The 15,512-nt window shown below is 39.4% G+C and overlaps 1 protein-coding gene across 16 annotated transcripts in view; it reads left to right on the top strand.

The window, feature by feature from the left end:
• PIP5K59B (Phosphatidylinositol 4-phosphate 5-kinase 59B) overlaps positions 1-15,512 on the top strand; it is a 170,951-nt gene that overhangs the window by 43,786 nt on the left and 111,653 nt on the right. For all 16 annotated transcript variants that reach the window (XR_014443894.1, XM_083142762.1, XM_083142755.1 and 13 more), the window contains exon 2: positions 13,423-13,487. Coding sequence is in view for 15 of the 16 variants with exons in the window: in XM_083142762.1 (XP_082998888.1) it covers positions 13,423-13,487 (65 nt within the window). In the remaining variant the exon portion in view is untranslated. The remainder of the gene's footprint in view (positions 1-13,422; positions 13,488-15,512) is intronic.

Genomic DNA, 15,512 nt, shown 5'->3' with positions numbered 1-15,512 from the left:
ATGTTTGTTGTTCAAATATTTCCTGAGTCATTCGCAGCATTATTAATTGGGTACGAAGTTAACTCGATCATCAGGATACTCTTTCCATCACTGCCGCTTAGATAACCTTTGCCATTTAATCCGTTATTATCTACTTTCGAACAGATGCATTGTCTCAGAGTTGAATGTCTTGTTTGTCCGGAACGGTGTAAGACGTACAATTCTGCATTAATAACGAGGCAAATAGTCAGAAAATGTTTTTTGTATTCTAGTGCGCAGTGCTTCACTTCGATGTGGAACGTAGCGTACTCCAGGAGTGACAATTTTCATGTCTGGAAAGTTTCGCAGCAATAAAAGTGATTGCTCATTCAAGCGTTAATGTACAGGGCTACTGTAAATGATTCATTCGATTTCAAAACACTGTATTTTCCAAAGTATTGCACATACAGATATGAATGATACATGAAAACTGTAAACTCACCAAGTTTTCCTCACATTCTACATAAATGGCACACACTCCACTGTTTCAGCTAACACGCTTGATCGACCCGTACTTTTCTGTTTACATGGTGGTTCTTTTCTGAACTCTCTTCTGAATGCACGCTGCACTGCAATAACTGCATATTCCAACACACGCAAACTCTTTTCTCGGTTTGTCACTGCACTCGTGCTGCCAACTGGTGTGTCACGATGCAAACTTGGCGAGTTTACAGATATTTTCATGTATCATTCATATCTGCATGTATAATACTTTGAAAAATACAGTGTTTTCAAATCGAATGGAATAATTTATAGTAGCCCTGTATTAGATCCATCTGCTTCTGTTTTCATCGTCATTGCAATGTGGTGCACAGAGATTAGTGTTGCCCACGAGACGAGACTTTGGCCTGTCTCGTCTCGTGGAAATGCTGTGAAATGCTGTCTCGTCTCGAAAATATTCGTTTGCCAAAGGGACACATGATCAATCTCGTCTCGTCTCGAATTTTTAAAAGCCTGTCCCGTCTCGTCCCGTGGGCAACACTAACAGAGATACAGTTTATAAAATAACATTTTTCTGACAATTCTCGTTTTTCTTTATTTGATTAGAGAAACATAATGATGCCCGTACGCTGTACACAGGCTTCGAACCTGAGACCTTATACTTTGTAGCGCTTTACTCTCCAGCCGACCTCTGTGTCGGAGTGATTAGCACAGCGCACTATGACGGCACGGGTCCTCCGCATGTAAGTGCCTCTTTATCAGTTTCATCATATCACTCATCCTCATCATCGCGATTAACCAAAAGTGGCAGAAAAGCGACTAAATAACAAAAATCAAATCAAATCTCACTACTTCTCAGAGGCCGGCAGAGAATAGAATTCATAATCCTAAACTCGCAAATGTTCCAACCGTCTCACTTTAGTTATAATCTGCATTGCACTTCCAGCACGTAACACGAGACTTTTCTTGACATTTCCTGTTTACTATCTTATCAGCATGCCCCTATGTCTAACTGCTGAATGCCCTCGTTTTTGCTTCTTGCTTATTTAATACTATGATGCATGGCCGTTACTCGTGTTAGTTGTTTCCTATTCCTGTTGTCAAGTAACGTACATTTAACCTCACACTCAAACCCAGTAAAGTGACGTAGTAAGTTTACGTCAGTTGATTACAAAAATTAAACTGAGTAAAAGCTAAAATTCTGTGGAGCAACAACCTCTTAGGACCAAGGCCTGCCAAGCAGATTTCCATTAGCCGACGCGTGGTCATCACATAGAGTCCCTTCGGCGCTGTTTCTGGCTTTCGAGGCAAGAGTCTGCAACAGGAGCTCATGTTGGTCGCCATCTTTTCGTATTCCTTCTGTTGGGGTAATAACAACTGGCCCAAGTTTGCTATTTATTTATTTAATAAATGCAGTTTGTATTTTTTCATGTTTTACGCTGAATTCCTGCTACTCTTCTGTGAACACAATAGCGAAGAAGAATGGTTAATTATGAAATTGATTGAGGGACGCTCACAAAGGAGCGAGTACCCATTCCCAGCTTGGAACTCGAAATTGGAACCTTCTGGATGGATATAATAATATTAATTATTATATTATTATTATAAAATTTTTAACCTGCAGAGTTGCTAGTTTCTTCCATAGATTTCGTATGACATCAAAAGCCTGTACCAGTCGAAGAAAACTGTTTTTACGGCAGTACCATTGGGGTCGGCTTGGGCGAAAACAAGGTCGTCGGTTTGAGTGCTGGATCGGTCGTAGTTTTCTTTTTCTTTTCCAGATCTCTTATTTCTCAGTGCATGGAGCTTGTCTTTCATCAGTTACTCCGAAAGTGTGTTTAACAAAGATCAGAAACTGCTCCCATATCCTTGCCCCTATTCTCCAGCCACCCTCTCGTCACGACAAACTCGCGCTACGACGCCAGGGGTCCCTGGTTTCGAATCCTGGCCTGGCCATGGCTGTTTGTGAGTGTCCATTCATCATATCATCACTCATCCCCCATCTGCGCAGATTAGCCAAAAGTGGCACAAAAGACGAAGTAAAATAAAGCAAATCAAAATAAAAAACCGTCACTGCAAACCTAATAATGCAGCTACATGGATGTCCCGAAGGAGGGGCGTGGAGGACACGCCCTGTCCCTGGAAAATGAATGTCCACCTAAAAGTTATATATTTCACACACAATTTTATTTGTCACAGTAATTTATGTTAAAGGGGCGTTGAAGGAACATGATAGTTTCAGACTTAAACAGTGTTTTTTGAGGTTTTGCATCACAATTATGGGGAAAAATATGCACCCCCCCCCCTTGGAAAAAATGCCTTGCTTAATCCTCCCTGGAAAAAAAATCCTAGGACATCCATGGCAGCAGTTATTAAAACAATCCATCTATCTACGCAACCAACCACTTGGATCTTGCAAACGCTCCCAGAATACTGTTATCATTGCTTTCTTTCTACAGACTACATCTATTACTTCACAATCATCAAGAATTCAAAGAGCTGCCTGCACGAGCAGCACGAGAATGTCTGCCATGATAACGGGCCGACAGGTCTTTATCTCTCGTTTTTGTCCTGCCTGAATCCTAACCGGAAGAAAGGAAAAGCTGGTATAAACTACAGAGATCTGTATGCATGTGCTTAAAACTGGCATTGCAAGGTGCATCTGCTGTGTACTCGGCATTGTTTGCAGACACTGTTGTTGCAAGCTCGTAGCTGCGATTTGCTCTAACGGGGTGCGCGATAATCGTTGAGAAAACACGCCTAACTTCCATATTGTTTGCACTGGATCGTGTCTTCTTTTTCTGTAAATATCTGGGAGTACAGTGTATTCCGAAACATTTGTTCTAACTGGCCTCACAACGTTCGTCAGCTGTTTCTCGACTAAGAAACCTAATCTCCCATCGACTTTCAGATGTTCATATTTCTTTGCACTTGGTAAGTAAAACTGTAAAATATTGAAGCGAACTAACGAAGGGAAGAGCCAGAATTTCTCGCATTAAGATGCATATGTGGCAACACTGATCTGTGCCACGTGGCTACATACAGAGGATAGAAAATTCCGCTTTTGAAGGCCCGTTGTGTCGAAAGTAGACCTCGGTGGGGAAAAATGATTGCGAAAATTTGTTACATAGTCGTGATGTTCCGTACGCGTTGTGAAATTTTGTGATTGTTGTACGGCAACACCCTGTATGTGTGCATCAGGCAATACTATTGGCGAATCTCAGTTAAGAGTACAGTGTCAGGCTTATGGCAACATTGTTGCCGCATGGCGCGCAGATCAAGAACGTACCAATGCGCATGCATGTCTGCTTTAGTACGCACTGAAACTAAAGTTGGTGATCCAACGTTAATGTTTAATATGAACGAAGAGTGCACGATAAATCAATGACGCTAAGAAACACTGCTTTAAAAGCAATTAAGAGGTAGGAACTGGAAAATTAAGCATGAAGATTTTGCGTACTTAAAAATACTACTAAAAAGGAGAAAACCCGTCTATTGCCTCGATCCAAATTCAAGAACCACGCACAACAAGAAAGCGCGGGCACACACACACACCCCAAGGAAGCCTATTGACGAACTTTTGCCTGGACATTTCCAACCTCTTCCCTCTTCCCAACCTGTCTCCCGATAAGAAAAAGTTTAATCTGTGAAATTATGCGAGATGCTGATAAATTGTTCTAGGATCTATGTAATAATAATAATGAATTATTACTATTACTAATAATATATTGATATTAGTAATAGTACTTTACTATTATCATTATTTTCGGGATGATTGTAATTTTAAGTTATGCATCTACTTTTCCATATGAGTTCAACATCGAAATAGAGAAAATTTGAAATGATTCGTCGACAAAGCGGAACGTTTGTTTTATTTGTGTTCCACAACTTTCTACCTATTTCTTGCCATAAAATGTTTCTCGATAGGTAAACTGTGGAGAATAAAGATAAGAAAGAGTGTGTGGTTGGGAAACATGTCCCTGAACCGGAAATAAGATCTGAATTTAATTATATTTTTAATTTCTCAAATTTTCGTCCTTTGAAGTGAATTTCTCCCTCCCAGGGAAGGAAGTGCTCAATTTATGCTAGATTTTCCAATTATGCAAACATAGGGTGCTAGGTGCCAACAAAGCTCAAATTGTGCTAGGTTTAGAATAATTATGATTGGGTTGACATCTCTGCTGTTTCCAACACGTGCATGCAACTAGTAACAACAACAACCAGGAGGCTTTTCCATACAACCTCTTAAATCGTCGAAAACACAAGAAACGAATATGTTTTTGTAAGATGATCTGGATTGTAAATTATAACATTACATTTCCCTATATAGTGCATATTTATACCTTTCTCTTCAAATGTTTGCCACTTTCCTTTTTATTTGAGGATGGTGATCTCAAACATAAAAGCTTACATAAGGCCCCATACTGAACTCTCAACTTGGGATCATTTATGGTAGAGCATGTAAAAAAAGAAAATGGGCGCCGATCCTGCATTTAGACATCTGTTGATCATGTCAATCAAACCATTAAAGCGGCCACCTTTCGAACTCTGGAACCCACAACACGACTAATGTCCCCATTGCATGTTGAAGACTAACTTTGAAACACATCGGTTTTACCTCTGGTTTGAATATCACGTGTTTGTATTTTGAATGCATTTACATTGGATTGACGCAAGACGCTTGGATGTTGATGTTCTTATCACCTTTTCAGTTGCGGATAACCAAACCCCGAGACACCGTTTGTGAAATGTGAAATTGCTTCAGTTTTCTTTCCTGTCCGTGTTTCTCTTCGGCAAGATGGAAATATGAGTTTCGACCACCATTAAATCGTGGATCAAATATTATCTCTGATGCGAAAGCGGTGGATATTGACATACTTATTTCCGTGTATAGTAAAAGCTAGATTTTGATATAAACTTGTTTTTTAGATTGTTGCAATCTGGTGGCGCATTTGATAAATGAATCGATCATATTGTATAAATGCTAATTTTCATAAGGGATTTTCACCATGTACCTCGTTCTCACCCACCTGTGTTTCATTCACGATTAAATCGAGGAACCAATCACATGTTTGCTGTTTTGCAATGATTTTCTCTCTGTATTAATGACAACTGCGAGTGGATGCAATAGACGAAATTCCCATTCTTAACGATTTGACCCCAGAACTCCGTGCGTTAACCACTAGATCACAGAGGTCGACGAGGGAATGGCCGGTTGCTTAATCAACTTTACTGAAATGTTAGAATCGCCTTAACCAGTGGCGGCGATTGGGTGTCAAAAGTGGTAAGTACTTTCTCTTGATACGCAAAACTTAGCATTAAGATCTCATAGTGCGAGGGCAAAGAGTGGGGGGCAACTGCGCCCCCTAATCCCCACCACTGGCCATAACGTAAATAAGAAACAATACAGTGTATGTAGTTGTGAATAATCTTAAAGAAAGCAAGAGTTTGTCTTCCTCACAATCTTGAGGTGTGTGGCAACTACATGTTCCTTAGATGTTGCCAATTCTTGTAAGGGAGTCCGTTGGAAATGCATGAAATATCATCATCCTACATACAGTGTGTCTACAACGTCTAAGACTGGCTTAATAAAAAGTGAAAATATGTGATACTGGCCATAAGCCTTGGTTAGTTTTCGATGCACATCCCTCCTAAGTCTACACACTTAGTGACATGGCTGTACAATTGCTGGATACCCCTGCGGATATCTTCTTTTAGGTGCCTCGTCACAGCTTCTTCAATTTCCAAAATGGTGTCAAAACGTTGCCCACTCAGGTGGGATTTGGGAATAAAATGTAGTCAGCCAATGCCAATTCTGGTGAATAAAGTGGATGGTTTAACACAATCACTTGTTTCCGTGCCAGAAACTGTTGGACAATAATCGCCGTGCTGCGGGAACCAATCACCAGATTCAAACAGCTCTGGTTTCACTCGTCGTAATCTCTCTAGCAAGCGCTCCAAAATGGATCTACAGACATCTGCAATAATCAATCATCACCAGTCACTGTGCCCGGTTTTCATTCGAACTTTATCGACATTACCGCCAGTCCGACTGGTGGAGGGACTTCCCTCACTGGGATCATCCGCCACATCTTCCTGACCCATCACGGAATCGACGATGCCAAATAAAAACATTGGATTGACAAAAGGTGTCATTGCCGTAATCAGTTTTCAGCATTTCAACGGTTTCTGAAGGAGTTTTACACAAAACTTAATCGCCACTCGTTGTTCTGTTTTCAAATGCACTACGAGGGTACAAAACACTGCGTTAGTATAAAAGCTGTAACTCACTCAATATTGCACTGAATCAGACGCAAATTTCACTACACACTCACTACATGTGACACTACGAAATATATGTACCCAATGGCACATTGCAGCATTTATCTTGTTACAATGTTGCCAGTCCTAAAACTTAGTAGACACACTGTGTATCAATATTCGCCAGTCGAGATTTTTGATGTATATTTGTGGGCACCCTATTTATATGTTACGCATTTTCATGTTGAGTGGTAAGTGTGGATTTCAGCCCTTTTCTTTGTTACTGCACCACTCACCAATTACTACCTGAGGACTAGTGTCGCTTCCAATATGGCCGCTCTACGTAGGATAAATCTTTGTTTACATTCAGTAGTAGTACGTAAGAACACCGTGTTGTCGTGGCTGGTATGAAAGAAACGTTTAAATTACGCGATATTTTTAAATATTGCGAATGCTATGTGAATTCCAGGAACTATAACGAAGGTGAAGCTGTGCTGTGCTGTGCTGAGAACGAAGCATTTAATTATGATAGGCAAAAAATACACTGAAAACGCAGACGAAACTAATGTATACGCACTGGTTCTTCAAAGCAGTGCTGTTCCATCTGCATCTCAGATAACTGGGCGCTCTGAAATGATTTGAAAATGAAGCAATTCACCTGTATTTGCAAAGCTTGGACAGGAGAAAAATGTAAACATATCATTGCAGTTCTTCCCCCAAAGATGCAAGCTGGCTTAATAATAACACAGGATAATGGTAATAGAATTCACAATTTTATCGAGGCTCTCTTCATAGCATGTCGATTTTCTTTTTCTGGTTACCTTTGTGATTACAGGCATTAATTAATTCTCAAGCTATTTTCATCTTCACACTTAATCGACTTGCACCTGTTCCAAATTTCATACATAACACATTGTTTTCGAAAAAAAGTTTTATTCATAAAGAACAATTTAAAACTTTACTTTCATGGTAATAGAATCATCTTTCGGAAAATAAAGTGAACAGACTCGTGCATTCTTCCTAATTCCCTTGCCGCAAATCAATGTTGTCCCCCATGCCAAACTTCGGTCAATCAATTTTGTTTTCTATGATTTATTTACAAATTTCATTTTGTTTTGTTGATTCTACGGGGTGGAAACATATGAACTTTCCACTTGTCCTAACCCACAAAACGATTTAGAGCAAAGAACTGGACAGTAGACATTATTCTTTCGAACATTTCCCATGCTTTGAACGACTTCTATCCTGCATAGAGTAGTTCCGGAAAATCCCACTAGATGGCATATCGGATAATTGTAATCGCGAATAGTAGCGGACAGAAAAGTGGGTTTTTTTTGTTGTTGTTTTTTTGTGGAGGACGGATGATTTTTTGAGCTAGGGGGAGTGGCGAAGCCAGTCTTCATAATGCGACCATGCTCATGGAATGCTTTAGCAATATTTCAGTAGATCGAAATTTCCCCTTTTTTTCACCACGCGCGAAAATGAGTGTGGAAAACGATGATTTTGCAACGGTACAACGCTGTTTACTATTTTGTTCGTTTTTTTTTTCCTTCGAAAATTCATGGTGTCAAAAATGTTCATATTTTATCGTTCGCCCGGTGAACAACAAGTTTGACCGTTATTTCTGAAGAACTCAAGAAGCGAAATTTCCGAATGGTTAACACTGGCAAAGGGGGCGCGGGGGTTACGAACAGGGGTTCATTGACCTGTTCTCATGGCGTGTCTGCAAGTTTCGTTGAAGGTTTATTCTTTAGGTGTAGGGCTGATCACCGTTGCTCTTTGACGCTTATGTTAATGACACTAAGAGGGTGGGTTGATCGCTAAATTTCTGATATGTTTGAAGTTTCTGGGGTGGCATTAAATTTGAAGTGAAGAGGGCCGATCGCTATTTAATATTTTATTAATTGTCAAACTCATCTTGGTTTTAGGGGACGATTGATTCATTTTAGGGAGCTTTCTGACCGAGGTGACACTCTACAAGCTGTGCTTGTCGCTCGGACGGGCCGTTTTCTCAATATCGTGCATCAGTCAGGAAAACACTTGATTTCTTCATGATTGCTTGTAGATTCAAATCGTGTTCCATGGTCTTTTCTTTCCTTCTTTTTCGGGGGGAGGATACGTTTCTGTGAGGTAAGGCGGTCCAATTCATGTTCAAGGTTGTCACGAATGAGGTTTTCTTCCACTCGTTCGGTGGCTCACATACAAATTTCCGATTAGCATGTCTAGGGTTGCAGAATGCCTGATTTAAACTACCTGCCGAGACGGCGTAGGGAGGCAAACGAACCATTAGATTTTTATAGATTAAGGTTGGCACTCACGCGAAAACTTTTTCGAGCGTAATGAGTTTTTTGTGCAATTTTTGCGCCGTTGCAGAGAACATTGGACGCAAAGCACTTTTTTTTATGGCTAGCCAACCAGCATTTTAAAAATTTGTTTACTTGGTTTTTACTCTCTCAAAGTGCCTACAGTTGGGTTAATCTCGTAACGTCCCTGCTCATATATTATACCCATACTTGACTCGAGTCTTGCCGGCCTCCGTGGCGGAGTGGTTAGCACAGCGCGCTTCGACGCCAGAGGTCCCGGGTTCGAATCCCGGCCTGGGTGTTCTTTCTGATTGTCCCTTCATCACTTTCATCATATCATTGCTCATCTTTGCTATTAGCCTCCCCAATGTCGCCATGGTCGCCTTGTAATCAAGGGGTCCCGGGATCGATACCCGGTGGAGGCACATAGTGGTTCGGATCCCATTTTAAACTGTATGCCCAGTCCCGATTATCCTTACTGTGCATAAAGTGGACTTAAAACACCAACTCAATCAATCAATGTGAATCTTAAACCATGAGGTTTCAGGGAAAGCTGGGCCCATTGTTTGTGTGCATTGTAGGAAGGTCTCAATGCACCAGACACATATCTAGGACTACATTTTGGGTGGGTTCCGAACCAAGTGCTGTCCATGTTATAATAATGAAGTTCATAATTAATAGGTGAATTATAATAGTATGTATTAATAATAATATTCAAATTGGTCAATTATTATTATTATTATTATTATTGAGATCACTGAAATTTGTATACAAACAGCTATCCTACCACAGAAAATACTGTAAAAAAAATTAAATGAATTATTTGTAGAATACCAAAAAGGTTGTTAGGTACAGGTGATAAAAAGTAAAGTCCCTGATTATTATTTACATGTATATTATTATTAGTAGTGGAATGCCTAAATTTTGCAGGTACTGTCAACACAAAGCTTTAAATCACAGTTATCTTTGTGTTAGTTCTGCAGAAATCAACTTATATTATGCAACAGAAAACAAAGATTATGCTTATTTTAATTTTGGACTTCTTGAGTCTTTCAAGGGGTTTGGAACACCCCGTCCCCTAAATATATTCTTGCATTGCGCCTAACTGTGCACCCTCTTATAAAACAGACTGACTGCACACATTAATTGATCTGCTTCTACTGATCCACTGATCTGATTCTACTGAATCTACTTGTGCCCTGAACTTGTAGGGCCTCTACCTGTGTTACCTTAAACTGCTGGTCATAATTTCCCTTTAGTACACCCAAAGGCGAAAGAAACAGTAGGCGAATTGTCCACCACCATTTTCATTTGGTTTGAATTACACAATGTGATGACAATGAATTGAAATGAAGACGTCAATAAGCAGAGAATAATGACTGCTCCGAACCAACATAGTTTCATTCCTTAAAACAACACAGGATGTAGAATAAAAAAGTAATGAAAATAGTGGTGGACAATTTGCTTACCATTATCATTGCCGTTGACTGTACGAGGGCTGCTGGAAAAGTTTCTGCAATCAATATGAAAAAAAGACGTGAAATTCTGGGAATGGCTGTATTGTTTTTCAAAGTATTTACCCTTAAGTCAGAAACCGCTGTTCGGAATGCATCAACAGATGCTTCAGGCGTCACAAATCTTATTTTTCATGTGTGGGAACAAAAAGAAGTCATTAGGTGATATGTCAGGTGAGTACGGACAATGAGTCATTAATTCGACAGTTTTACTGAACCAAAAATCAACAGTTTGGTGTGCTGAGAGGGAACTGGTGAAGTGGTGAAGAATGATGCAACGATTTGGGTTTTGTTTTACGCAATTCATTGATGACCACTGGCAAACAAATTGTTGTATACCAGTCAGCATTTACAGTCCTTCGATCTTCTAAATCTATTGTTGCGACATGTCCGGTATAACCGAAGAAACAAGCAATCATTTGCTTGGTAGCACTCCTCGAACGAACAACTTTTGTTGGTTTCGGCTCACTTTGAAACACCCAAACAGTAGATTGCTGTTTAGTTTCCGGTTCGGATAAATAGATCCAAGTTTCGTCCCCTGTAACGATGTAGTACACCAAAAATGTGACTTGCCTCGGTTGAATTTTTTGAGCATTCCTTTACACAAATTTACACGAGCCTGTTTTCGAGCTTCGATCAAGTTGTGTGGGATCCAATGGCTTGAAAGTTTCCGTACGTTCAGATGACCATGCAAAATCGTATGTATCGCTTTCATGTCAATGTTCAAGGATGTCTGAATGTCACGGTATGTCACATGCCGATCTCTCTCAATCATTTCATGCACAGCATCAACATTACTGGCAACAACAGACGTGGATGGACTACCTTCATGAAATTCATCACTGAGAAATGTGCAACCACACTGGAAATCGGAAAACCAATTGTACACAGTCCTATTGGATGGTGCTTCATCTCCGAAAGCCAAATGAAGTCTTTCGATGCATTGTTTCAGTGTAAACTACATTTGAAAAATAATTGCCCAAAAGTGTTCACAAGACATTTCCCTTTCTCACACGAAACTACTTCACACTGCTGTGAAAATTAAACGAATAGGATTAAACAAACAATGAAAGATAATTGAAACATAAAAAAGGTATATTCCTCCGATTTTTATAATTGCGGAACACTAGCGCCACTGTTGCTGGTAGTTTGCAGAAACTTTTCCAGCAGCCCTCGTATGTAAAATATTCCTCCATTTTTATCTGATTTTCCTTTTAATTGTAATAAATTTTCCTTGACCCCACCTAACCTGCAGGAAAGTCATGATAGTCAAAAAAATCCTAATGTGCTTATAAAGTGTGTTCGTTTAAGCGCTGGACTGAAATAGCACGTGACATGGTGCAGTAGCCGACATTTTCGTCCCGTAACGTCTCACTTATTTACGCACATATCTTTAGCATGTAGACAGTTATATTTATATTGCATAGCAAGTACTAATCTGTGTTATAAGAGTTGTTCAAAAGTTTTTTACATGCTCGGCCCAGAGCCAAAACGAACGCACTGTATGTTTGAAAACATACATGCATGTTCAACTGGCATTACAGTAGTCAAATTGAAGTTCCAGAATTATTTGAACATAAGTTCCCTTAATTCTTGAGGCTTTCCTGGTGGGAGATGATGAAAAGGTTTTATCTGGATGTCAACCAGGTCATTTCTAAATGTGCTTCCGAGCTTTCGAGAACTAGCATCACTGAAGATGAGAGCGACGTTAACTCTTTAAGCTCGGAAGCCTATCTCGAAATTACCTGGTTTATGTCCTGAGAGAACCTCTTCATAAGCTCCCTTGTTTCTCAAGTTGACATTTTGCTCAGATAGCCTAATTGAAACAGAACCTTGTGTTCACTGGGAAATGAACCTGGTACTCCTTGATTGCAGGTGACAAGAAGTTCCACACTATTCTACTGGGAGGTTAATTTTGTTTTTGGTCACATGCAGGGGTGCCCATCCCCTCCAAGACCATGAAGACAGTCCCGCACCAAAATCTTTCATCATAATTCCCCCCTCCCAAATCATTTGGATAAACTCTGAATAAAAAATTTACTTTTATTTAAATGTTTTTAAAATGGACAATATCTATATGTATTTTTTTTTAAATAATGGAAATATGGAAAACTATCACATTGCTTGGTTAGATACTTGTAATTTGAAAGATCAGAAAAATTATATAGGCCTGTGTGTGTACGCGGGTATGCATCTAATCTGTGTTTATGGCACTTTCTGCCTCCCCCCCCCCCCAATCCTCAAGAAGTACATATATTATACATAAAAAAATTATTGTTGTCTTGCCTCTCCAATACTTATATGAAGTTGCCACCTCCCCCCCCCCCAACAATACTTATTAACTGTTATAATTCTCTTGACAGTCTACAAATTGCTATTTACATAGCAGTTATACTTAAACAATGTATGTCTACTTCCGTACAATACTATATTGTTTATTCAGTCTTAATTTCTATCACAAAAAAATCCCCCACCCTCACCCCCAAAGTTTGGTGGGCGCAGCCTGCATCCATAAACCTGTGGACACCCATGGTCACCTGCAACGAACTCAAATTTCTCTCTTCAGAGCTCCCAAAACAAGAAAGTTGTAAGCTGATAGGTTTGGGTTGTAGGGAGGATATTTTGGCATCAATTTCAGTTGGTGTGGGACACATGTAGAGGAGCATTGTTGTGCATGAAGATAATTTCAGAGAGGATGTGTGTTCTTGATCTTCCCTGGATGGTCAGAAAACACACACTGTCAGTCTGCCACTATCATCAGATAATCTCAGATGTCTAACACAAGTGTGTATTTTGAAAAATGAAAATGTCACTTTAGGATTTGCTAGTCTCTTCGGCTGTTATCTGCTCCTGGAAACTAATGTTAATTTTTTCTTTCTTTACAGAAAAGGAAAAGATGCCAGCACAGGAAAAGATGCAGGCACAAGATAAAGATAGAACTTCCTTGGATGTAAGTATATGGTTTTCATGTGAGCAAGTCATTTGAAATTTTTTTTAGTTCCCACAACTGACTAATGGTTAGAGCCGCATTTTTTTTTATTGTGAATTCAGTTATATATATATATTTTTTTCATGTTGATGTGGCATTGGGTGTACAACCTGGGATCTGCTTGTCTGGGGTAAAATCGCTGACTAAGGGTAGAAATAAATAAATAATAAATGGTGTTACTTCATGCGATAAAAACTATTATGCATTGCTTCTGATATGGCCTCTTGTTTATAGGACTTGGGCCTCCCCGATGGCATAGTGGTAATGTTGTTGCCTTGTAATCAAAGGGTCCGGGGTTAGATACTCAGTGGAGGCATGTAGTGGTTCAGATTCCACTTTAAACTTTAGGCCCAGTCTCAATTAAGTCTTTCTGTGCATAAAGTGGGCTTCAAACAACAATCGTTTAAGTTTATATGACTTATTATATTTGACCTACTGTGGACCAACATTTTTTTGTCTGCCCATTTTTCAGGAATAATAATAAGAAGAAAAGAACAACATTAAAACCCTCTGTAGTTTCATTGAACACCTGCGACATCATCACTGAATAACACTGAGTTCGAGTTGATGTTTTAACTCCACTTTGTGCACAGTAAGGCTAATCGGGACTGGACCTACAGTTCAAAGTGGAATCCGAACCACTATGTGCCTCCACCAGGTATCAAACCCGGGACCCCTTGATTATGAGCCGACGACGCTACCACTGCGCCATCGGGAGGCCCTAAAACTGGTCTTAGCAACGGTGATAAGTTATCGCTAAGGCCCACATTCTTATGTAATTATATAAACATCAGCAAAACAGTGCTAGGAATACATTTTACATATTTCGAGGTATATTACATTTTCCTATTTGATATTCTTTTAATTTGAGAGACAAGCATTGAAAATATTGTTTGGCTAAAATTTCTGAAATTTTTAGCTGATTGTGGCAGAATCATCACCTTTTATTGAGTTAATCTTGTTTCAAGCCATGAAAATCACACTGCAAAAATCAAAGCCCCATGGGTACTTTGTTCTTTGCCACTGTCATATTTTTCAAATATTCCTTTTATTATTCTGAGAACAGACTGCTGGTCAGCCATTCAAGTAGTCGCCGAGACAGAATTTCTGCTAAATTGACTTTAACTTAAAAAAATAGGACGACAATGAAGGAAACAATTAATAACTATGTATTATGAAAAATATTATTATATATTTTAATATACTTACACATTTTATGCAGAATTCAGTGATTTATTCTACATATTTATGTGCATATTTCATATGTTTTGAGTATGTACAGGCCAAATTGAGGGGTCTAGTGAGAGAGGGAGCTATGCCACAAATCTTGAAAATTTTATTTTTTGCCATTTTCAGTCTTCTCCTACCATCTGTCATCTATCATGTGAACTACAATCATGTGGCATAGCTCCCGCTTGTTCTGCAACAGATTTTCTGAGTTCTTGAATACGTCCTCATCAACATTTTCAGTGAGAGAAGGAGCTATGCCACTTACTGATGGTGTCTGCAATAGGAGTGACAGAGGTTGTGTTGCAGTAACCGGTGCTAGATTTAATATCAGCCCTGAAGTTAAAAGATCTCATGGCAATAATGCCTTACATTCCTCCAGTTTTTCATGGTGTTTTCCAAAAGAGTCATTCCATGCCAAATCAACACAGATATGTGCAATTTCCAACCTGACCATCTCCGATTTTCATGAAATTTGGGGAGTTGAAACTATGCATGGAACTTAGTAACTCTGAAAATTTTTAGTCTCGTGCTTCTTGTAATTGTTAAATTATTCAAGGTCAAAGTTAGCAGAAATTGCCCTTTTTGAGCCCGCTTAGCTATACTAAATGTGGTGTAACTCCGCCACTATTTTGCCTAGAAAGCTCAAATAAAGCTTATTGTACAGGAAATTGAACAAGCTTTCCAGTGATAATTAACAAGCCCACCTTTCGATAACAATATAATTTTATCACGTGACCTTGACTTTTGACCTTGAAT

Source organism: Lepisma saccharinum, chromosome 21 (assembly GCF_977018435.1).
Source record: "Lepisma saccharinum chromosome 21, izLepSacc3.1, whole genome shotgun sequence".
NCBI classification, from domain to species: Eukaryota; Metazoa; Arthropoda; class Insecta; order Zygentoma; family Lepismatidae; genus Lepisma; species Lepisma saccharinum.
The sequence above is the reverse complement of the archived record's forward strand: the minus strand, read 5'-3'. Positions and strand labels throughout refer to the sequence as shown.